This window comes from Melanotaenia boesemani, chromosome 3 (genome assembly GCF_017639745.1).
Source record: "Melanotaenia boesemani isolate fMelBoe1 chromosome 3, fMelBoe1.pri, whole genome shotgun sequence".
NCBI lineage: Eukaryota > Metazoa > Chordata > Actinopteri > Atheriniformes > Melanotaeniidae > Melanotaenia > Melanotaenia boesemani.
This window is the reverse complement of record NC_055684.1, coordinates 28224787-28250609: the sequence shown is the minus strand read 5'-3', so window position 1 is coordinate 28250609 and position 25823 is coordinate 28224787. Positions and strand designations below refer to the sequence as shown.

Genomic DNA, 25823 nt, shown 5'->3' with positions numbered 1-25823 from the left:
TGCATTTTCTTTTAAATTACCTGCTCAGCTGTCAATCTCCATGCAGAATCTGCACTCAGAACCACCTCTTCTTCTTCCCGAGAGAGAACAAAAACAAACAAACAAACAAAAAAACATAACAAAGTCCCACTGCTCAGAAGTGCTGACTGACTCAAGGTAATAAATGTTTAGTTGGGTGGTGTCTCAACCTCATGACATGGCCTTGCTCCTCCAGTAGTGACTGAATCATCTGAATATGAGAAAGAAAACACATGAAGAAGTTCAGTTTGTCATTTATACACTACAAGCAGACAGAAATATCAAGAATTATAAAGCTGAAGGGAATGAATTATATCTTACCCCTCAAAACAACATTAGAGCTTTGGTTGTCACAGCTAAGATTATGCCCAAATGCCCTCCTCGTCATCCTGTTCTCCGATATGCCATGCATGAAAAAGAAAAAGTACACAGAAACCAGAGTATATATGTTTAATAAGCATTGCTGATGATGTGCCAGCTCTTTCAGATCCTTGAGTAAATCATCGCAGCCAATGAGTGTAAAAACAAGCCGTCACAAGTAAAAAACTAAAAATTCTTTTTAAATAAAAGAATGCATCAGTAAAATGTTATTTCTTTGTTGTAACAATGCTTCTTGGCAATAAATCTTATTAAGTTGGAAAGCCTTTATTTCCCTTTTAAATGGAGCCATACTTGTAAGGAAAATATATTTGTGAGATGAGCAGCAGAGTTGAGTATGCCGGTTGTATCCATGAAAAGCTTGCCAAATCTTCTCTGCAAATATGTAACCATTAAAAAAAGGAAAATAAACAGACTTTCCAGCAGTATCAGATTTACTGAAAAGAAGCATTGTTACAAAAATAAATAACCTACCAAACACAAATGACCTTACTTATTGTGCTAAATTTTACATGCAGTTCTGACACATAATCTGTTAGACATCTCTGCATTTAAAAACCATGTTTAATATAAACAGAAAAATCACTATTTGTTTGACGTGTTTAAAAAGTAATTTTAAATAGACATTTGCTTTTAGCCAGTTGTCTCAAACATTTAAACAGCTTGAGGTTTAAACATTTGTGACAGGCACACTTAAACCAAGTGTGATGTTTTTCGCTCATAACTTGAAAAAATATTATTATATAAGATTGTGGGCATACTATCAATATAACATCTAACCTGGTCTGGGGAGGGGCGATGACCAGCAAGCGGGGGTCCTCGGGCTGGCCCTCCTCGATGATGTGGTGATGGATGCCGTGGATGCTGGGCGTGGTGTGGATGCTGAGGGTGCTGAAGGTGCTGAGGATGCTGAGAATGCTGAGGGTGCTGAGGGTGCTGAGGATGTGGATGCTGGGGGTGTGGTCCTTGTTGTGGAGGGCCATGTGGATGCTGAGGATGAGGGTGCTGTGGAGGGGGGTGTCCATGTGGATGTTGAGTTGGATGCTGGGGGTGCTGTTGGTGAGGGTGCTGAGGCTGTGGAGGGCGTGGATGTTGTTGGTGTTGGGAGAGTGGTTGAGTGTGTTGAGTGTGTTGAGGGTGCTGAGGGGGAGCAGGGTGAGGGTACTGGGGTTGTTGCTGCTGGGGATGTGGGTGCTGTGGTAGGGCTTGTGGATGCTGCATATGCTGTGGGTGTTGTGAGTGTGGATAAGGGGACTGCTGAGCATGGGGAGGGTGGGGGTACTGGGACTGCGGCTGAGGCTGAGCATGTGGAGGCTGAGGCTGGTGATGAGGAGCATGTAGATGATACTGCTCGTCCTCGTAGTTGTCAGCTATCAACTTCATTCTGCTTTGTGTCTGCAAGAAGTGGAAACTGATTAGTATATGATGGTTTGCATAAAAAAATCACACCATTCTTTCACAGCAGGAGGAGAAAAAAAACACTGAGACACCACAGCACACAATGCAATTCTGCGCAACAAATGTGCAGCAGTACAAGAATTTTTTAAAGTGGTTTGTAACTAGCTACAGTACAGTGAAAAATCTGTGCAGCAATACAAACATGTTGTTTAAGCTGGTGCATCAGTTTGTCCCGTTCCCTCTTCAGGGCCATCACCTCCTCCTGGGTCTTCTTTTTATTAGAGGCAGACAGTTCAAGCAGGGCAATATTTGCATCTTTCTCACTGATGGCTGCCAGTAGAGCTTGTTGTCTAGAAAAAAAACAATATTATTGCATTTGCATTTGTAATCTCTCTCTCTCTCTCTCTCTCTCTCTCTCTCTCTCTCTATATATATATATATATATATATATAAACAGTAGACTTTCTTATATAACTAAAAACTTTAATTCCGCTTTGCAGCATCAATGTCAAATACTATCCATGTGTAAAAAAAACTGAAGGCCAAGAACACATTTTAAAAAAAGCACAGTAAGCTTTTCATGTTTTCCCTTTACTTTGCTGTTAATTGGGTTTTTTGATACTCTGCTGAGGCCCCAAAAAGTGACTTGGAGCACCCAGCCCAGACTGATTGCCATAATACTGTCTACAAAACACCAAGTGTGTGTGTGTGTCTGCTTGCTGTTGCCAAGCCGTATCCTGGTTATAGCACAAAATAGGACTAAAAAAATCTGACATAGTCATCTGTGGATTTAGCATAATGATTGAAAACAGGATAAATCATCAAGTTTATGTAATCCATTGAAAGTATAAAATCTACATATTGTGGTTGTGTTTTATGTGGACCGTTTTCTGACAGGACACAGTGTCTTTGTTTGGGTTGGGCTGGTTGCCTAGCACCCTCAAGGCATCAGCAACTCACAAAATGGATTGTAGACTGCATGCCCAATCTTTCTCTTCAATTGTATTCAGGATGTTATTTTGGAGGATAGTATGAGGAGAGTATCAGAAAGAATTTTAAGCAGATGGAAATTGTTGGCCTTCTCCATCAAACTAACAACAATACTAACTTCATTTCAAGGATCTCCTCCAGTTGTTTCCTGCGCTCTTGTCTCATGTTAGTGAGGTGGGAATCCCTCTCTTGTAAAGACTGCTGTGTGGAGGAGAGACGCTGCTTGGTGGAATCTAGCTCCTGCCTCGTTCTTTCCAACGTGTTCATTAGCTCCTCCAGCTGACAGACGAGCATTACACAAAAATACAAAGAAGACTCAGACTTACTGAAGCCACACAACAACTCAACCATATGTCATTACTGCTGCATATTTCTTAAGAGCAAATCTTCACCTTTAAGTGGTGACCCCCGTCTAGGGAGCTGTCCTTACGATGGTCTTGTCCTAAGCCCTTCTTGTCCCCTTGTGGTCCCAATTTGATGTTTGCACCCTTTTTAGTCTGATCTTTTCCTCCTTGCCTGTAATAGTACACACATTTAAAAGCATTTCCATGTCACACAAATAGAAAATACAAAATTTTCTTTTGTGAAAACAAAAGAGGAGACGGTTGATGAGGGTACATTATGCACCCATAAATCAACAAAATCATGACACAAACAAGCAGAATGGGTGAGACAGGGAAACATGAAAGTGCATTTTGAAAAACTTATCTAAAAGTAGTAACAGTCATAATAAGGAGAGTAGCACAGCATGAGTTATCACATGAATTGATACCTTCATGCCACAGGTTAGCACCTGAGTTAGGTGGGACAAAAGAGATGGGGTTGAGACAGGAGTAGGGATATTTCTTACCTGGGAGCTAAACTGCAGATGGGGAGAGGAAAAGGTAGAAGACAAGAGGATGATGGGACACATAAAGAAAAATTGGAAGCAGAAGACAAAAGCACACAAAAGAAAAAGTAAAAGAAAGAGACATTAGAACCAGAACATAAAGAAACAAGCACACACACACACACACACAAAATCATACTCTAAACCAAGAGGAGACGCTTTGCTAAAATCTTCAAACATCAAAAGAGATTACAAATGCGTCTGTGACAGTCGCTGCTCTGCAGGCTGACAAAGGCAATGCAGGATGCACCTTCTCTGAAAAACACGGAACCTTGTGCATCTGCTGCCAAGCCCAGAGTGGCAGACATGCAGTCAGACAGGCAAAATTAGCCGGGCAAAAGAAGAGAGGAAAAGGGCAGGTTAAGTGCTGAGCAAAGGGAGGGGAAGGCAACGTTGGTTTGATCAAGTGGGGGACATTTAGAAAGTGGATCAGTTATGAATGCAGGGTAGTTCAGACAGAGGAGATCCAACCAAACTGACACACTTCAGGAATGAGGCTTCAGTCCAGACCCTACCTACTACAGCACCTCATACTGAGCGCAAGTTGACCTGGAGCACAGCAGCCCTATTCATGCAGGCTAGGCTGATCATTTTCTATAGGATCTAAAAGAGCAAGCTAGGCAGGACAGGTGGGGCAGGTTGGGACGAAGAGCAGGGAGGTGGACACTGGGAGACAACTTGAGAAGAGAAGAACTGTCAGGTGATGTTAATGGAATTAAAAAAAATGTAATTGTCAGGTGACAGGGTGGCTGAGAGTTAGAGACATAGGATGAGGCTGTCAGATGGGTGGCTAAAATGAGAAAAGGGAAGTGTGCCCATGGGAGGAGGAAGCCTTAGCTCTAAGGACAGACACTTCCTACAGTAAGCTACAACAAACAGCCATCATCACAAAAATGCACATGAAAATGGTCTGTGTGTGTGTGCATGCATGTGTGTGTGTGTAAGTGTGATACTGTGTAAGCTGTTTTCACAAAGGGCACAATGAGGTAACCTCAATTAAAATAATAAAGGTGAAGCACTCACATCAAGTTTTATATAAAAATGCATTTACAATCCCAAACCAGAAAAAGTTTCAAAAGTATGAATGCTCAGTGATGGTTTTACTGACTGGCTTTTATTTCATTGCAGTTTTATTTCTTCTGTTAGGTTCATGTTTTATCCTGTCAGCTTCATTTTATCTTCATTTTCATTATTTTATTATACTACACCCATTTCTTCATTTTGGTACTGTAAACATTTTTCAAAGTGAGTTTGGTCTGGGTTATCTAATAGGCAGGTTTAAAAATTGGCCATGATTTTATTTTAAATCTACAAAAAGTTGAGTATTTGAGAGGCAAAGGTGGGCAGAAAATCTCAAATTAGTCAACAAATGTGTTTAAAAAAATCATTTAAATGCTTTAAAACAAAATTCTCCTTCTGCTTAACTCAATTTTATGTGACAAACGAGTCAAATAATCAGTAAGAAATGCATAAAGAGCAAGAGAGAAAAGCTAAGTTCCTCAAATGGGCAAAGAACTGTCACATACGGTATCAGTAGCTGTGATAACCACATGCGCAAGAGATTATGAGGGAAATCATTGTCAAGCACTACATAACAAAGTTACACTGGCAAATGTCACATAAAACTTTAATGTACAAAAACAAAGTCAACCTTTTGCAGAGGTGGCAACAACGTCTCTGGGCCATGAGGCATCTGGGCTACACCATCACACAGTGGAAGCATGTGTTGTGGTTAAATTAATCAATATATCAGATTGTTTTTGGAAGAAATAAATGCTGTGTGCTCCTCAACAAAGGCCAAAAGCACCATCCAGACTGTTATCAGCGACAAAAGGCTAAAAGGCAAATTTTTTCTTTCTGTGATACTAATACTACAGAAGAGTTTACTGAGATTCTAGAGAAAATAAGCTGCCTCCAAAACATGTTTTTCAGAGACACCACTACAATATAAAACTGCATTCTACACAAATTACAAAGGCATAGCTGAAGAAAAAGAGATTACTGGAACCTAACTGTCCTGCCTGAAGTCCTGAGCTGCTCCCCAATAGTGAGTATGCAGATAATCGTTCAACTAAAATGTGACCTCATCTTCTTGCACATTTTAAGATGTAATTGCAAGTACAGTTACAAAGCTTTAAAAGTAAGTCCCAATTTATTTATTTATTTGTTTATTTTTTAATTGTTTGCAAGCCTGAAAGCAAAAATGAAGCTGACAGGACAAAATTGAAGATGCTTTGGGTTTATACTGTCTGTTAATTATTTACTAAGTTTTCCTATCAAGCCAACTTTTTCTAATTTGGTATAATAGCACACAATATGTTGTAACATAAATTGTATTTATCATTTCCAGTAGATATAAAAGTGCAAGGATTGCCGAAAAGGATATAAATTACAGCTGGTTGCCAATACGAAAAGATTTATTTCCTAAATCCTTGGCATGACTGAATTTGACTTGCATGCATCATCACAGCATCAGGCAGCAACAGAAATTAGAGAACACCACAGAATATACGTTACCAGTCAAATGTTTGGACACACGGTCCCATTAAATCCAACAGGGAAGTGTGTCTAAATTTTTGACTGGTGCCTCGGTATATATTTTAATAGTATAAGCTGATGTGTTGTGCTACTAATCAGAAGTATAAACCTTTAAAAAAAGGTTTAAACTTCCTATTGAGTAAAAATGTGAAACTGTACAATACCAGCTAAAGATTTGGACACTTTTCCGTTAGCTTTAATGGGAAAGTGTGTTCAAACTTTTGACTGGCACTGTATCCAGATCTGTACAGTTACACTTTGTGATGCTCTAATTTACTAAGATACAATTTAATTTGTCATAAAAAAAAAAATCTAATTTCCTTTTTATGTAATCCGTTTATAGCTAGATAGTTGTTAATGTCAAATTGCAGCAACATGCAGCTCAAGGATTCTCTGCCACAACCAAACACATACATGCTTTGTAACACACATACACAAGCTGATAAAAAAAAAACTTTGAGCAGATGCAGTAACAAATGTATGTTGAGGAATTAAGGTCAAAAGTGAATCCAAGGATCTTTGCATCATGTGCACACAGTAAAAGGCAACATGGATATAAACAGAGTTCATTGCTCTGATACAAAGATCGGTGAATTCTTCAGGCAGCAGGCAGAAGCAGGCAAACAGCTTAAACCAGAGGCAGTTGCAGCAGTCGCAGTTGGAGACTTTAATCACGCAGCAGAGCTGAAGTGCCAGGGCAGAGCACTCACTTTCCCAGGAAATCCCACACCATGCCCCCTATCTGCTGGGGGGCAGCAGACACAGAAGGGAGCGGGTCAGGGGGAGCTCTGCCACCGGGACGAGGGGTGGGGCGTGGGGCAGTGGTAGGGGGGCTGGTGTTGGGAGGGGGCAGGGCACAACAGAGGAAAAAGTTGCGAAGGAAATGAAGGAGAGATTTAAAAATCAGTCAGGTTGGAGAGAGAAATAGGAGGAAGTTGACAGAGGTAAAAATCGATCAATGGCAGAGGGTTAAGAAAGACAGAAAAGAGAAAGGGAAACAGGATGGAAAAAAGCGGATAAAGATGGCAAAAAAGGACAAGAACACTTTATTAATCACATACTACTGGAAAATTAGGCAGTCAAAAAAGAGGCCCTATCACTAAATGGGAGGGGAATTTAACTGCTTAACTAGCTTCAGTGGCAAGAGAGAAGGATTGGTCTCTGATGACTTAATGTCAGAGTGAATCCTGTCTATGTAAATGAAGACAGACTCTTCCATCAGCCAAATCAAAGTGAAAACTGGTTCCAGTACACAGACTCTGGACCACCTATCACAAATCCAAGAGTGAAAAATCATGTGGTCCATAAACAGATATTGTCTGCGTAAATGGGTGGCTGAGGGGTAGTTTCAGCTCTAATATGGCAGAAACACTCAAAGCCTTCTGCTGCAGCTCAAGTTCCATCTGTTAACCATTTACATATGAACATCTGAGTTAAGCTCTCAGCATAACATTGACTATGTTGTCACAATGTCTCTGTTGTCTCTGGGAAGCCTTTGCTCTTGGCATTTATGTGGATTTGACAGGTTCCACTTACATAAATATTGTGGTAGACCAGGCAAAACTCCCATTACAATGGGACACAAATGCATCAACTAAATAGTAAAAAAAAAAAAGACTATGAAGTAGCCAAACAAAAACCACAACTAAGAAGCCCCCAATCTTGTCTTCATATTGATTATAAGATCCCACTTGAATCAAGCCCAATCCACAAAAAGCAAACCCCAAAGTCCATTGGATCCAAAGAATCTGTGATCTGTAGTCAAGTAGGTAGTTTTCCAGTTAATGCTAGGTGTTGTAAAACATAAACACATGGAGGTTTAACTGAAATGTGAAATATACAATGCAGCTGACCAAAACAGCAATGAGATTAACTTCTCCTAGCCACCTAACAAAAAGGCAAAAAGAGCGGAATACTGTACTGCTAAGAATAATGACAAAGAGAAGACTGGATCCCTGAAATTACAAATAACCTCCTGTCAGAGGAAAAACAATTGGGATTTTTGTGTGATGCTCAAAGAAATGATGGAGACCAGTATATCAAAACTCCAAAAGAAATAAAACAACATATTCTGCACACAGCACACTAGATCTAAAAATAAGAAAAAAAAAAGTTTCTCTAAAAAGTCTAAATTGTCAGAACTATTTACCTTTCCAACTCAGCAATCTTCTTGTCCTTGTCATTCTTTTCAGTCTCCACCTCCCGCAGGATGTCCAGGAGTCTCTCCACCTCCGCCTGAGCCTTGCTCGTTTCATCCTTGTAGTAGCTCACCTCTTTTTCCAACAGCTTTACTCGGTCCACATACTCTGGGTTTCCTCTTGGGCCAGACTGATGCTCCACTTCATGAGCCTTCTGCATTCACATGCCAAGGACAGAAAAACATGTGCACACCCAGTGACACACCCAGTTAGTGACATGTGCCATGCAGTGCAGCTCTGAATGTGTTACTGCCCATGAAAGAGATCCATCCCAGTGCATCGCAGTACATCAGAGCTTTTTATTAGCTAATTCCCTTTCTCTCTGTGTCTTTCTGAATGAGCAAAGTGGAGTGACTGTAGTGGACCAGGGCATCATTACTGGTACAGGCTCATTAGCTTTAACAGAGCTATTATTTAGCTCCATTTAAACAGCCCTCTGAGACTCTGTCAATTCACACACTTGGTCAGTCTGCAGAATGGAAGACTGTGCGTGTGTGTTTTTGTGTTTCTTGTGCTGCTACAGGACTAAAAAAAAAGAAAAGAAAAAAAATACAAGTGGCGATTTAGTCTAAACTCTATCACTAACAAAATCAGAGCTCCATTTCCATTTCTTAAGGACAAAGTTAATCATCACTGAAACAGTTTGTTACTCTCCATGAAGAACACAACATTGATACATAACACCCTTGAGATAAAACAAAACCACATACAGTACCAGTCAAAAGTTTGTACTAGGGTTGGGTGATATCGCCCAAAAAATTATATCACAACATTTTTCTAAAATATCTCGATAACAATATCACAGACGATATTGATGTCTTCGGCCAAGCGAGAAGTCACAGCATCAGTAAAATCCTTTCATCATTTGCCTGACTTGGCATATGACGTTCAGCAAAATAAAGCCTCTGCGATTCCATGTTCTAGTTTGATTTGATTTTCACTTACAGTTCCAGCTCGCATGTGAGATTGGTCTCTACCAATCTGTTAATAATATTATTTGAAAAGAAGAAAAACTGTAGCTGTTAAGGGGACTGCGGTGAGGCCAGGTGTTGTGTTGAAATAAGCACCCCTGCCAAAGGGTGTGTTTTATGGTTTCACGGCTGGGTTACTTATTTCAACACTACATCGGCCTCCTGTGAGTACTTTGGGACGCGGGAATGGTCTACGGCAGCACTGCTTCTTATAGGTCAGAATAAGAATGACACGTGCTTTCATGTCAGTTTCCATACACACGTGTACAAAAATTGTTGTTACCCTTCGGTTAATGAAAGAAAAACTTACAATGGTCACAAAATAACTTGAATCTGACAGAAGTAATAATAAATAAAAATTCTATGAAATTTAACCAGTGAAAGTCAGACATTGCTTTTCAACCATGCGTCAATAGAATTATTTAAAAAAATAAACTCATGAAACAGGCCTGGACAAAAATGACGGTACCCTTAACTTAATATTTTGTTGCACAACCGTTTGAGGCAATCGCTGCAATCAAACGATTCCTGTGACTGTCAATGAGACTTCTGCACCTCTCAGCAGGTATTTTGGCCCACTCCTCATAAGCAAACTGCTCCAGTTGTCTCAGGTTTGAAGGGTGCCTTTTTCAGACGGCATGTTTCAGCTCCTTCCAAAGATGCTCAATAGGATTTAGGTCAGGTCTCATAGAAGGCCACTTTAGAATAGTCAAATGTTGACCCATGACCTGCAACTGAGACCAAGCTTTCTGACACTGGCCAGCACATTTCTCTCTAGAATCCCTTGATAGTCTTGAGATTTCATTGTTCGCTGCACAGATTCAAGACACCCTGTACCAGATGCAGCAAAGCAGCCCCAGAACATAACAGAGCCTCCTCCATGTTTCACGGTAGGGACGGTGTTCTTTTCTTGATATGCTTCATTTTTCCGTCTGTAAACATAGAGCCGAAGTGCTTTGGCAAAAAGTTCCATTTTTGTCTCATCTGTCCATAGGACATTCTCCCAGAAGCTTTGTGGCTTGTCAACATGTAGTTTGGCTTTTTTATGATTTGTTTTCAACAATGGTGTCCTCCTTGGTTGTCTCCCATTAAGTCCACTTTGGCTCAAACAACGATGGATGGTGCGATCGGACACTGATGTTCCTTGAGCTTGAAGTTCACCTTTAATCTCTTTAGAAGTTTTTCTTGGCATTTTTGTTACCCGTCTCTTTGTTTTGTCATCAATTTTCCTCCTGCAGCCACGTCCAGGGAGGTTGGCTACAGTCCCATTGATCTTAAATTTCTGAATAATATGTGCAACTGTAGTCACAGGAACATCAAGCTGCTTGGAGATGGTCTTATAGCCTTTACCTTTAACATGCTTGTCTATAATTTTCTTTCTAATCTCCTGAGACAACTCTTTCCTTTGCTTCCTCTGGTCCATGTTGAGTGTGGTACACACCAAGTCACCAAACAGCACAGTGACTACTTGTAGGCCTATATATAGGCCCACTGACTGATTACAAGATTGTAGACACCTGTGATGCTAATAAGTGGACACACCTTGGATTAACATGTCCCTTTGGTCACATTATTTTCAGTCTTTTCTAGGTGTACCATCATTTTTGTCCAGGCCTGTTTCATGAGCTTATGTTTTTGAAATAATTCTGTTGAAGCATGGTTGAAAAGCAATGTCTGACTTTTATTGGTTAAATTTCATAGAATTTTTATTTATTACTTTTGTCAGATTCAAGTTATTTCTGTGACCATTGTGAGTTTTTCTTTCATTAACCAAAGCGTACAAAAAATTTTGTCCACGTGTGTAAGTCTTCAATAAGACTCAAAAAAGTCGCTGAATTTGTCGCTACTCCTGTTTGAAAAAAGAGTAGCTAGAAAAGTCTGAATTCTTGCTAAATATAGCGACATAGATGCTAAGTTGGCACCATTGGGTAACAATAGCGACAAGTCTACTTCCGGTATTTACCAGGTGTCGTGCACCCCTGCCATGGAAAGTACCTCCTCTCAGGGAGTGAGGTAACATCATCATCAGCAGGTTAGTTCAGGCTTTTGGTACGTTCTTAAGAGTAATAATGAATACTTGCCATCTACAGGTGAGATGCTGTTACTCTACTCCTTGAGAGGGGGTGCTTTTCACGGCAAGGGTGCTTTTTCGGCACGACACCTGATTCACCTTCGATAGCAGGACAAGTGTGCCATCTTTAGAAATATGTGACAAAATAGCAGAGCATATTATGACAAAATTATTTAAATAAGAACAGCTTTTTGTTTATGTCACAGTTTTTTTTTCTTTTTTATTGTTTGGAGCCAAAATAAACATTTTATATATTGTACAGCTGCACTCTGCTTTGCTCTGCCATGTTTCCTTGTTCAGCTGAGCTCCACTGTGCTACATGGGCTGAGGTGCAGTTAAATGACGCCATTGTGCTGGAAATGTGAGATCATGTGATATCACAATACTACATTTTTTACTGGTGTCAAAAAAAAAAAAAAACGCGAGCAATACAACATTGCAAACCCCTAGTTTGGACACACTTACCCATTAGATTAAATGATTTTATGGGTAACGTTTGACTAGTAATGTATGTTGCAAAGTAATACAGATCTTCCAACCACAGCTGATACCTCAGCTAACCACATCACACTGAGACGAACGAGAAGCGTGGCCACACTGACAACATGCAACAAGGTCCACCAAATCATGCAAACCCAACAAAGCCGTACAGTCTTTGCATTTATCGATGAAAAGAAGGGATAAAGAGACACAATAGCAACAAAGTAAGCCTGTTTTCATATTTTATGCATATACAAAAATATTGCAAGAGCAAAATACTCAATGACTTCATTGTAAATGTACATAAAAACATGACCAACTGATCAATGCAGAAGTTTGTTAAAACTATTAGATAAAAAACTGAGCTTGTTAAACCCGTGTGATTAAACTGTAGATATGAGCACCATGTCAGTGAATGGGGTGCTGATGAGTTTGAGGGTTTGTAATTACATTTGTGGATAACGTAATTGCATTTATTTTTTTTCTGTGTTTTATTATTATTATTTTGCCATAATACACTACCAGTCAAAAGTTTGGACATACTTTCCCATTAAATCCAAAGGGAAAGTGTGTCCAAACTTTTGACTGGTAGTGTTTTTTTTCTGTTTTTTTTTTTTTTTTTTTTTTTAACCTGTGAGTTTTCCATTCTTTACTGTCACTGATGCTGGAAAAGTATGAGACTTTATTTGGGTATTAATTAAGATCAGTAAAAGAACAGGGGAAAAAAGAACTGATATAATTTTTCACATCTACATATACTTGACCAACAAAGATGTTTAGGAAAAGTTTAACTTTTAAAGTTTGGTATTATATTCTTTTTATGCATTTCAATCAGTAGGTGTCACAAGACATTAGGAAACTTAAGCTAAGTACTCGAACTTCCATAACATATCTTCCAAATATCTGTCATTTGTCAGAGCCTTGTGTAGTAAATTACCTCTGTGCATACAGTACAAGTCAAAAGTTTGGACACATGTACCCATTAGATTTAATGGGAAAGTGTGTCCATACATTTGACTGGCAGTGTACTGCAGCACAAAGCACATAACTGTAGTATGTAGGGATCAGTGTTCACATACAAAACTCTCCCGGTAGAAGTCTGAACTAAAACTTTTATCAGCTGACTTATTGTTTCTATTTATTGAGCTGTATGTTTATGATTGAAATAATACCATCAATCATTAGTAGTGCAAAACTAACCTGAGATCAATCAACTATAGAGCAAAACCTGACAGATGTACCAATTTAAAATTAATTACGTGTATAAATATATCAATAAATCTTTCCTAAATTCTTGTTGAAACTGTTTCAGAAGGCTAATCACCTGACCTTATTTATGGTGCTGTTAATCTATACAGTTATAATCAAAATATTTTTTTTAATTATTTTGTGCTGCACACATCAGGCTTCAGTGCCTGTAATGCAATAAAAATTTACAGCATACAAAGTTAAAATACCACTCTAATATCTAAATTCCAGTTGACAAAACTCTTAACACTGAATTTTTTTGCACCAGCTTCAACACATCACACACAGACAATTACAGAAAGATTACATTGCACAGGACTCTCAGCACAGTGTAAAGCTCATTATATCAGTACAGTGCAATGAGCAACATGCATGTAGGTGGGAAAAAGCAGAGTCTTTGCTAGGATTTGCCATGATCACCATCTAGCATATTTCAAAGAAGTATTCAGTGTCCTCATGCTTTCAATATGTGCCTCACAGAGCTCAAACGAGGGACTTACAGGATTGTTCATGTGACTGAAAAGCTGCTCAGCTTGCTACATTGCAAATGGAGTGGGTTGAAGAGGGACAAGGGACAGGTGGGAGTCCAGGAAGAGTAAATGTTAGGGCTTAGCTTGAGCCAGAGGAGATAACAGCAGGATCAGACATGTTACAATATATGTTTGACGAACAAATAAGACAGTTTCAATACAGCACGTGTTGTTAAAGGTTAATAGCAGCACAACACGGACAACTACAGAGGAACAAACACAGGAAAATTCTGTGGATTATTGAGACTGAAAAATGAAGAGGGTACTTTTATTGACTGTATGCTCCTTGCAGCGGCCTGACAAAGTATGGCAGTGTGTTATAGGAGAGAGCGTGATTGTATCCCAATGAAGCATGCTTTATATAAAACCTGCTCATGTTCCTTGTTCAGACAAATTTCAGTGATATTTTCAAAACTGATTTTTCACAGTCATACTGCATAAGAAACTTTATGTTCTGTTATAGAATTTTGATCATTCTGAGCAATCCTCCATGAATCTACCATGCAACGATAAATAGCAGTAATATCTGCAGAGACAAGAATAAAAAGAGATGCAGATTTTTTTTCTCTCTCTCTCAAAGATCTCTGGGATAATGATTCCTGGTAATATTCTTCATAATAAAAATGCAGCTCTGGGCTTTTATCTTTAGTTTAGGACACATGAATAAGAACACTGCTATCACCTTCATTCAGAGCAGAAATGCTCTCAAATGTTCAGCCAAAGAGGCATTTGTATTTCACAGACATTTCACAGACATTTTGTCCTAAATGGTTTATTTTGTTACTGTGCTATGAAATGTCACACAATCTGATCACGCTGGCATGATCATGGATTTAAGGATAATTTCTCTGCCATTACACTCTGCATAACCACTAAACCAGTGAAACTAAAAACAAAACAGAGAAGGATTGATGCAGTCAGTCTCAGACTGAAGCTAACATCTATTGATCCAGGTATCACAGGGCTGTCTGGGTTCACCAAAGTAGGAGCATCATTAATAATAATACATTTTATTTATAGAGCACTTTTCAAGATACACAAAGATGTTTTACAGCAGGAAAAACAAGAATACACAATACATTAAAAAAACATTAAAGATTACTTAAGATACCAAAAAAAAAGAAATCATTAATATAATTAAAAGCAGCTCTAAAAAAACAACTGACAAAGCTCTGTCATCCTTCTCATCCGAAATTATTGGTAACAGTTTCTCCACTTACTAACTTGCTGGTCAACTTTCATATGATTTTTAGCAAACAGATACTTTTCAAATGAATAAGCTAGTATACATAAAGTTCTCACTTATACAGGCCATGTATGAAAGGGCAGAGACGTTATCCTTCAGGGGTCTGTGATCACACCAGCATGATTGGATCATGGGACATTTTCACTTTGCCATAATAAATAAATAATAGGTGGGTAAAAATAGGCCACCTGGAGCTCTGCTGTCAGCTTTACCCGAATGTTCAGACCTGAAACTCTCACAGATTCATTTAATGTTGATAGACCATGGACAAACCTAGATATGATAGTTTGAATTTGATAATGCAAAACTTTATTTAAATGCGCATAAAGCTTTGATTGTATGTTGTTAATTTTCTTGCAATATACTTATTGATATTTGTCATTTTAATAAATGTAAAAAAGCTATTTTTTGTGGGTTTTGATTGTAAAAAATAGTACTTTTTTCAATATGGATTTAATGCTTATCAGCAGTTTTGAGCCCAATATGTTAATAAAGCAGGTAGAAGTGAAACAATAAAGGTGGTACTTGGAATGTTTAATATCTTCTGAGGTGGTACGTAACAGAAAAGTGTTGAGAACAAGTGCTCTAAGCCAACAGACTTGCTCTTTATGTGCCTAAACATGTCCATGGGGTAAAATTGATCCATCGGGATTATCAGAGAAAACCCAAAGTGTCTGTTTTTAACTTGTCCGTATGTCCACATGTTTTACATCAGGAACACAAATGTTAAAACGGTGTCGTTATGACAACCTCAGCTGCCATGTGGAGTTTACAGCTGACAGACATTTGATAATTAACAGCTTCTGTAATCTTTTGGTACTTCCATACATTTTAAGATTCAGCTTAAACTTTTATCAGTGAATTAATCTCACATCTGTTTCTCAAGAAGACGCATAGGCTAGTTATAATTCTAGTGACTGGTAACAAAGAAATGTCAACAATTTATAGAACTAACACATAAGGTACTCGATCTATAGTCATCTGAATGAGAGAACAGTGATTTAAATACCACGTGTTGGTGAGCATCCTTACCCATCAAGTTGCTGATGGGCATCAGGATCTCATTCATTTAAAATGCTAACTGGAAATGTAATGAAAAGTGCAAGAAAGCATTGCTTATTATCATCTTATTACTATTTGAACAGAACTATTATCGGTTAATTATTTCTTCATATACAGAAAAAGGATGTTGTGGACACTAAATTAAGTAGCACATCTACATATATAATATTTGCCTTGGTTTAAAAGTGGTGGTTATTTTTGTCATGAAGTTAAAATTCAAAGCAGCACATAAAACAATGCCAATGAATGATCTTACACTGAGAGACACAAACTTACCTTCTGTAACTGCGTCTCCAACTTACTACACTCCTCTTTTTTCTGCTCTATGGCAATCTCCAGTGACTTGAGCTTTGAATCCTTCTTGAGGCCGGAGGATGCCAGGGATGATGCATGTTCTTTGAGATCGATGAGACTGGACTGCAGGTGGAGAGCCAGCAGAGATGATTAGCACATGTTGAAATCAGCCTGGCTCAGTTTCAGCAGGTCTAACTGGACCACAGAGCCGGAGGCCATTGTGGAAAATATATATAGACATCCTGAAACAGAGCAACTCTACAAAAACTGTTATGTGCTTATAAAGAGGTGAGGTGCTTTAAGATAAAGTAGAGCAGGAAAATGCAGATTTACTGCATGTATACAATTAACAACACACAACTAAAAGCTTACAGAGTCAAAACTGACCTCTTTCTCTGTTAGTTCTATCTGTAGGTTGTTGACTTTCTCCTTCAGTTCTTTGTTCTCCTTTTTATATGAATCCACTTCTTCCAGACGTTCTCTGTCTTCCCTCTCCCTTTGGTCCTTTAAACGCTCTATTATTCTCTCCTAACACACAAGCAAACACACACAAGAAGACAGTATTAATCATGATTGCTTTGTATAATGTTTAGGGTCCATTTTATCAAGTTATACAGAAAACACATTTAAATAAATACTTAATGCTGAAAACAGTTAAAATCTTCATTCAGTCAATGGGAATATTGAAGCAATGGTGACTGTAGTTCTCAGTGCAGAAGCTTCAAATTTGCAAATTTGATTTTGCAAATCACAAACAACAGTGATTAATTCTCATACTGTACAGCACACCTGATCCAGGTTTCACACCTGCTGCATCCATGGTTTGCAAATCCACTTGCTTCAGTCATGATTCTTGTGGTCTTTCTTGTGCAACAGTCATTTAAACACCATGTGCCAGCTACACTCAGCTGTGAAGTCATGTTGCATTTTCAAACCTTATTACAGACTAATTTTCCCCAAGTGATTCAAATGCTGTGACAAAAACACTAAGCTCAGAAAATAGTCCTACTTCTGAAATGTGCTGATGAAGTAAAAAAAGATGGTTTTCCTGAGTGGATTCACTTTAAATATTCTTAAAGTTCGGATCTGAGATTATTTATTTATTTGTTTCTCCTTTATTTAATCAGATAAATCCATATTGAGATTAGAAAACTCTTTTTCAAGAGTGATCTGGCCAAGAAAGGCAGCATAACCACAGGTCCATAATATACCACACAACAGAGATCAACTATCAAAACAAGGTAACCAAAACAAATGTAGCAGCAAACATTAGGTAAATTAAATACAGCACGGATGTTTAAAAATAGTCATATTGACCAAGGGTGTTTTATTCTAGAGCCCTTAGAATTGACTTAAACCCTCCCAGATAGATCAATTTTGTTAATTTCAAATCAGTTTGTTAGTTATTCCAAGTGGAAGGAGCAGCGTATTTAAATGACTTTTTCCCCAAGTTCTGTTCTTACTCTGGGGACCACCATCAGCAGACCAGATTCAGAGCGAAGGCTACTTTTGAGTCTGGTTTCTAGACATGTAAAGGAATTGGACCAAATAAGGAAAGGAACTGGACCAAAAATAGCTTATAAAAATCAGCCGATGTGAAAATCTGCATACATAGAGGGACGACTGTTTAACTGTAGCGTATAAAGTGCAATAATGTGTTGACTCAATATTGGATCCATTTAGGGCTGCAATGCGGCTCAGAAATGACTACAATTATGGCAGACTCCCCTTGTTCAGCTGCATCTCAACAACATGAAGTTCTCAGCATATCACAAATGTTTCCATCTTCACGTCCCAGGGAGAGTTTAAAAAACGCATATTTTTGTCTGCTTTTTCGGTGGCTGAAGCAACACATTTCCCGACCTGCTGGTTGGAGTGTGCTCACATGTGTTTGTGCACCTGTCTGTGTGTGTGCACCGTTATGTGTAATACAGGAACCATGTAGAGGGAGAAATGACATGCTGTGGTGGATATGAGATACAAAGTAAACACCAGTTCTAGAGGAAATGTAACCTTCAGGCTTCAGTGCTTTAGCCACAGGTTGCATCCTGCACATGGTTAGTGTAACTCAGGGATCTCCAACTCCAGTCCTCATGAGCTACTGTCCTGCAGGTTTTAGATGTCTCCTACTACAACACACTGTTAATGACCCAGTGATTTGAATCAGGTGTGTTGCATCAGGGAAAAATCCAAAACCTGCAGGACAGTAGCTCACGAGGACTGGAGTAACTATTCATATTTCAAATTTGGGACTAAACAACCTGTAGCAAAGGGTCTGTTACCCCGTACTCCCCAAGCACCACCCAAAGGACACATGGGAGACATGTTTGTAAGCTACAAAACAAACGTAAGACTAATTGAGCAAACTCCCATGCATCCTTGCAAAGGTGAAGCAATGCTGTACTCTACCTTCTCTGACAGTGCCTCCTCCAGGGTGGCCAGGGCAGTATCTGTGTTACTGGAGTCAGTCTGTAGAGACTTGATCCTGTCCTTAAGATTCCCCAGCTGCTTGTCTTTGTCCCGCAGCTGCTCCTGCAAGTTCTCAATCTGACTCAGTGAGGAGGAGGAGAAGACGAGAAAGGTGTAGTAAGAGTAATTAGAGGGAGTAATTAGAAAAAAACAAATACAGGAAAAAAAAAACTGTGAATAACATGATCTTAAAGCAAGAGCTATATTTAGGTTTATGTAAAGGTCAGAACTTAATGATGAAAAAAAAGTCTTAAACTTAATTTTAATGTGTCTCTGCAAAAGAGTAGAATTTATAAATCAAACAGAATGCATAACCAGTATTTTACTGATGCAGTGCAAGACCAACACACAAAATGATCAAACTAAGAAGTTTAAAGTCTCTGGATGAATATACAGTATGTGTGAATTTGATGCCAGAAACATATTTTAAAAAGTGCAGTAACATGAGCATGTTTACAGCTACGTTGCATCACCTCTTATTTGAACAACACTGAGAAAACCAGCTGCTGCTGCAGCATTAGAGATGAAACATGTTCTCTTTCTTGCTTAATATAGGATTCCAGATGTCCAAACATTTCGGACCTTGTTTGGTGTTTTTCTTATTTTATAATGCAATAAATTCCTTCAATAGGTGGCTGGTCTTGCCGGCACAAGGGACCATTTATCACTATTCACGTGTATTATATGGTTTGACATTGTCTTGCCGAGGCAGATGAGAAATTGCCTTAAAGAGACATCACCTGGATAGGTGGATGCTTCTCTTCTCTAAGGCCTTGATAATAGAAGTTAATATTTCAAACTGAATGCATGTATGAGTGTGGCACTGCATGGTTATTATTCTCTCTATGTTAGCCATGTGGTGAAGGAACAAACAGGGTGTACCCTGCCTCTCCCTCCAGAGTCAGATGGGATATACACCCATTTAGAAAAACAAAGTTGTAATTATAAGAAATTATTCTAAAAATGTATATTAAAAAAAGCTTAGGAATGAGAAGGTCAAAGTGAAAAGGAGTAACACTCTGTGAGTATTTATAGCAGACACTCACACAGACACACACAAGAGCAAGTGAGGCAGAAATATCCTCTTGCTTATCTTTCTATGGACCCTTTCCCCCTGAGTGCAAGAGACACTCTCACTTTTAATGGAGAGAGTAAGCCTTCTACAGTACTTTGTGTTTTTAAAGTGTGACTGGGTCAGCACAGGATACAAAAATCTGAAAAAACAAAACAAAAACAAACACATGGCTGTTTATTGAAAGTTTCAGACAAGATCTGGAGTGAAATGACACCTGAATGAAACACTTCAGTTCATTCAGTAAATAATGTCAAAATTAAATTAAGTTTGCATTTTTTCAAATTTTATCTAATATTTTATTTTAATTCAAAATTTCCCTTTGGGATTCATTTTTAATTTTTTATTATATGCATTTTTTCATTCATTGCTTTAATTAATTTAAATTTTTCAGCTTTAAAATGTTCTCTAATCTCACCTTCTTCTGCAGGACATTAATCTTCCTCTCCTTGACCTCTAGCATGTCCTTCATGTCCCTGATTTCTCCAGCGAGAGTCCCCTTCTCCTCCGTCAGGTCCTGCAGCTGCTTGGTTTTCTTGTTCAGGAACGATTCTTTCTCCTCCAGACGCAGACGTAAAGCATCTACCTGAGCACCAAACAGCCACAAACACCTTAGAAGAAGTCCATATAGTGAGCTTATTTAAAGTAAAATACGTTTACATAGTGTTGATCTGAGCAGTTATTTTAAAAGTAAAATAAGCAAAAACAAAATATAATCAATGCTATATCACAAAAAGCATGGGCGCTATAGAAATGCTCAGTTGGTACATGGCTGTAACTCTCATGCTGTCAAAGTTATTTAGCTTTTTTATGTTTTTTTTTCTTTAGATTTGTTCTGATAGTATTATTTCTTAGGTGGTGACCTGGGTTCCAGGTCACATTCATTTCTACTTACTGCTGATATGATATGCAGTAATGAGCCTCAGCCTTTGAGCAAAGCCTATTATTTGGTGAGTTTGGCTGTTGGAGATTAGAAATGTTTGGGAGTCAGTGTTTAAAGTTGACAAACAAACAAAGGATTTTTTATTACCTCTGTTTGCAGGATGGCAGCACGTTGCTCCTTGGCAGTGAGAGACTCTTTGAGCACCTCGATATGCTGTTTGCAGTCTGAGTTCTGGTTGTTGAGGGTCTCTAGTTTTGTTTGAAGAGCCAGCAGCTCTGACTCTTTCTTTGACAACTCTTGTTTAAGTTGGTCAATCTGCACAACACACAAAACACACCTCTTTACTGACCTGTTACATTAGTAATAAAGCACCTTTACCATCATATTAGTGTAAAAAAACCTTTGACTGAATAGTGAGCTATTCATTGCAGCTTTTGCAATATTTTCAACAACACGCTTTTCTCTCATTAAAAATGCATTTGGGACTGACTCCCCTGCATTCATCATATATTATACATCATCTCTATTCATGATTGATGAAAAGAGCTCTAAAAATAGAGTAACAAAACTGTGGCTGTTCTGCGCATGGTCGACTAGTATGGAGAGCTCTTTGTAAACACAGAGTTAAACCTCTGAAGAGACACACGAGCCCAACAGATTAAAATACACAACCATCTTGACATAAGCACAGATTTTAAACACCTTTGCATTTTATAGTTATATAGAGGATAGTTAGGATTAGCTTTAAGACGTCAGTGATTACAGTACCAGTCACAAGTTTGAACACACTTTCCGGTTAAATCGAATAGGCAAGTGTGTCCAAACTTTTGACAGGTAGTGTAGGTAAGAAAAGTTTGTGTGCATTTAAAAATTTTGTAATTTTTGGTATCCTTGATAATAAACTTTGATAAAATAAATAAATAAAAAACCGCAGACAATCCTCTTAAAATAACTGACAGAGTTCTGCACTTATGTAACAGATCGTTTCTGCACAGGTCTACCTGCCCAGTCAGCAACTTTTTTTTCATACTAAGCTGTCTTTCACTTCATGTTCTTTTCTAAATCTGCATGGACAGTATAGGTGCTCTCTACCTTGGTCTTCATAAACTTAGAGTGGTTCTTGTAGACCTCCATCTGTTTGATCTCCTCCTCTCTGTCCTCTGTGTTCAGTAATCCGTTTGCTTTCAGCATTTGGATCTCATCCTCCAGATCTCGGATGTTGCGCTCCAAAGAGGCGATTTTGGTGTCCTGCACACAAACATTCGGAGAAGACACACCTCAAAACCAAGACTGGCATGTCCACAAGTTGCATGCAGAAAATAAACTTGAACTACTGACAGGAGTCCAGGAAAAACATGAAGACTTGAAAGCAAAAAAAAAAAAAAAAAAAGAAAAAAAAAAGCACTGAGACAAAGAGAGAGTGAGGGGGGAAAGGGGAGATACTAAGAGAGAAACAGTGAATGGAAGAAGCTCTTTGGTCTGGCAGAGAGCAACTGCAGTATCTGTCGGTGAAATCAAAAGCTTTCTACCCAGCTCCTTGCAGCGGCTCAAAGGATTAATCACCATTGGGAAATATTGAGCGCACATCCAGCTCGGACAGATCCTCCAGGACTAGAGGGAAACATGCAGGAGGACAAGGAAGGAAGAAAAGTAAAAAGCTGTAGGTTTTGCTGTAGTTGCTTGCAGATAAATGCAGAAACCAGTCTCTGGACTGCGACTGTGAGCGCAGCTTTAGCTTCGCTGCTTTTTAAATAAATAATACTATGTCTTTAAGATTAGCCATGGTTCATCTCCCTTTCCAGCAGAGAATAGAGCAACCTTGTTTCTTCCTGTCTTTCTCTCATTTGACGGCCCTCCTGTTGTCCGTGCAAGTGGCTCTGAACTTATGAACTTATGGCCGTCAGCAGGGTCAGTTACAGTCCATGCAGAGGAATATTGGTAATGTGTTGCAATGAGGAACGAAAGATCTAAGAGGTTAACGTCAATGCATGAGCACCGCACATGTACATGCACTTCACCCTGCTGCTGCATCTCACCTCAGACTCCGTGTTACAAGAAGAGCATCAATGAACTGACACTGCTGCAACAGACACAAGACGTCGTACCTTTAAAGAAGACTTTATTCCATCCACATGTAAGCACTGGCGCATCGAACTGGTCAGTTAATTTTGCTCTTTATCTTTCCCTGCATCTGTATGTCTCTCTATCTCCCTGCATACTGGCCTCTCACTGTCATAAACAACCACACCTGTTTCCATGGCAGCAGCAGGCAGGATATATACTGTGCTCTGGTGTCTCTGGTGAGTGAGGCGGAGAGGGTGGGAGGGATGTAGAGCGGGGAGAGGTAGGATGGATTATTCGTGCTTCCATCAGCATCACACAGCAGTGGGAGAGAGGAGAGATGCAGGGTCTTCCTCCATAGCACAGGAGGAGGAGGAGGAGGAGGAGGCGGTGGAGGAGGTGGGACTTCCCTCCCTCTGTATGAAAATCAACAGGGTCCAAGAGCCCTGATGTCACATGACCACACTGAGGGAGGCTGGAGCTTACATAGAGCCGATCCAGCCGAGCGAGAGGGGCTGTGTCAGCTTAGCGATGATGTCATGATTTATTTTGAGGAAGTGATGTCAGGCCTCTGCAGTGAGGTGGTGTCTACAGCGGTTCAGTAGCTGGATGATCCTGAAAATCTCAACTGTCATATCCAGCTGCTACGCAATGCATTACATTTTATATGAAAATAAACATCTGCATCTCTGTTAAACAGACCAATATGGATATATGCAAAACAGAATTTTTCTTCAGTTTAAAAGCCAAAAATGGTGGTGGTGGGTGGGGTTTCTAAAGCTGCAATGGGAGGCAATCTTCTTAAAAAAAAACTGTGTATTTTAATATTTAAGATTGCCCCAAAATTGAAATATCTATAAAAATTCCACTAGAAGTGTAAAATCTTCATAAAACACATACTTTGCTCTGCTTGTTTATGCTGAGGCTATTTTAGACTTCAGTACATGTAAATTATTCAATGCCAAGACGTCATATTAAATCTTGGATTTTCAGAAAACATTATAGAGGTTGAAGATATCATTTGATAAATAATATTTGCTATATCTGACCTTAGCATATTTAAAGCATTCACAATTCTTAAATGCAAATTCAGTAAGTATATGAGACTAAAGATTCAAATGAAAGAGCTGCTGTTTGAGATGCCTGCAGTCTGCTGAAGAGCTAATTATTGATTAAAAATAAATACCATTACTCATCACAAAACCTTTGTGCAACAATTTAATGCCTCTTAAACAAAGCTCAGTGCTAAAATGTCAAATATTGATACTGCTTCTTGTTTATGTTGATTCAGTGCATGTCTGTCTGTGAGAAACAGACAGATGTGACACTGTGTGGCGGATTCACTCAGCTACTGGGCATTACAACAACAATAGATTCAGTAGAAAACACATCAGCAAAGGTTTGAATGAAAATACAGTGCATAGCCTGTGATTATCAGTCATATCAGCGCGCACACACACACACACACACACACACAAAACATCTGATTGTAGACTACGGGCGATGATAAATCATTTTAGGATATCCTATTTCATGGGGATCCTGTGTATGGTGATGCTCTGGTTGTGACATAAGTCAAATTCTTACTTTCATCTCTATAATGGTCTGCAGGGCCTTGGTTTTGCTCGGATCCTGATGCAACTGATTTCTTCTGTGCAGTTCCTTGAAGAGAAGACAAAACATCATTCCAACCTCTTCTTAAAGCAGAATGATTTGACTTAATAAGATGAAAATTTACCTCATAAAGCATTGCAAATGTACCTTCACACATACAAAGTGTTTTATGCAACACAAGTGCTCTGCAGTTTTCAGTTTACATTACATAATCCATGTGATCCCAACAGCACAGAGGAGAGCATTGATTTTGTGACATTCAGCACTGCCATCTAGTGACAATAATATTAAAAACACCCCTTCACATAAACCCCAGAATCACCCTGGCCAGTCAATGTACCTCTCGCAGATGAATGTTCTCCTTCTCCTTCTGATCCAAAATAACTTCTAAGTGTCCGAGCTGGGCCTCAGCTTCAGCAATGCGTCTGGCTCTCTCCTGCTCTTCCTCCTCAGAAGCTCTGCCGGGTCCAGGAGGCAGCCCTTTGCTCTGCAGCATCTCCAGCAGCTTCTTAATGGACTCATCTCTGGCACCCAGTGTTTGTTTCTGTGTCTCGATCCTCAGCTCCATCTCCTCCAGGGTCTTCCTCAGTAGGAAGAGCTCCTTGGCCTGCCTGTCATGCTCGGCCTGCAGCCGGCGGAAGTTCTCCTCCGTCAGCTCGATGGTGGTGAAATGATCCGAGCCGGAGCGGTTACCGCTTTCCTGCTGCAGCAGGTGGTTGAGGTCTCGCTGTGTGCGAAGTTCATCCTGCAGAGCCTGGATGGTCATCTGGAGATGCTGATGAGCACACAAACAAACACATGCACGTATACACACAGGCAGACTCAACAATTATTGATATTAATTTTAGGAATAACACATAAATCAGCATTTTTTTCATCATAATACCACACATGAGGACAAACATAAATCCACACTTCTGTGACGATCTAGGTTGATGCAGCAGGTCAAACATGAGGTAATCATGACTTACCTTTAGAACAACTTTAGAAATTAGACTGTAAACTTCTGACGTTGTTAAAAGACTGAGTGGATTATTTGTTGAAAACATCAAAGAATCCAATCCATCTCTTTTTAAATCACATTTTCCACTTCTTTTACAAAAACCGTTAAGCTTGTGCCACACCACAGCTGTTAAATTGATTAATTTATTACTGTGTGGAGAAAGATTGCTCTTTTACCATACATTTTTGTGTAATCTTCATGCCCTCCTGCAGCACAGCAGAAATCTTTACCACCTAACACCCTGAGTGACCTGAACACAAATTCATTTGAGGCATTTGTCAAAAAGGAAAAGATGTCTAGATGTCTTTTCTTTATCTGAATAAACCAAAGTAGATTCTTTGATTGTTCACATGAGCTGGTCATCTGGAGAAGTTATAGGTGGAGTGGGTAAACTGTGACATATATAACCA

General features: G+C 39.1%; 1 protein-coding gene across 6 annotated transcripts in view; it reads right to left on the bottom strand.

The window, feature by feature from the left end:
* The window catches only part of erc2 (ELKS/RAB6-interacting/CAST family member 2), a 44491-nt gene that overhangs the window by 3804 nt on the left and 14864 nt on the right, over positions 1 to 25823 (bottom strand). For 2 of the 6 annotated variants that reach the window (XM_041981501.1, XM_041981502.1), the window contains 18 exons: positions 24751 to 25185; positions 24384 to 24458; positions 21828 to 21983; positions 20883 to 21050; positions 20271 to 20438; positions 18721 to 18858; positions 16699 to 16839; positions 16294 to 16434; positions 13680 to 13715; positions 8361 to 8563; positions 6922 to 7044; positions 3635 to 3646; positions 3177 to 3300; positions 2903 to 3063; positions 1997 to 2144; positions 1177 to 1791; positions 340 to 407; positions 21 to 229 (listed from right to left, as the gene is read on the bottom strand). In XM_041981501.1, the coding sequence (XP_041837435.1) occupies positions 381 to 407; positions 1177 to 1791; positions 1997 to 2144; positions 2903 to 3063; positions 3177 to 3300; positions 3635 to 3646; positions 6922 to 7044; positions 8361 to 8563; positions 13680 to 13715; positions 16294 to 16434; positions 16699 to 16839; positions 18721 to 18858; positions 20271 to 20438; positions 20883 to 21050; positions 21828 to 21983; positions 24384 to 24458; positions 24751 to 25185 (2871 nt within the window). In that variant the 3' untranslated portion in view covers positions 21 to 229; positions 340 to 380. The remainder of the gene's footprint in view (positions 1 to 20; positions 230 to 339; positions 408 to 1176; positions 1792 to 1996; positions 2145 to 2902; positions 3064 to 3176; positions 3301 to 3634; positions 3647 to 6921; positions 7045 to 8360; positions 8564 to 13679; positions 13716 to 16293; positions 16435 to 16698; positions 16840 to 18720; positions 18859 to 20270; positions 20439 to 20882; positions 21051 to 21827; positions 21984 to 24383; positions 24459 to 24750; positions 25186 to 25823) is intronic. The other 4 variants (XM_041981505.1, XM_041981506.1, XM_041981504.1 and 1 more) reach the window with 3 other exon arrangements.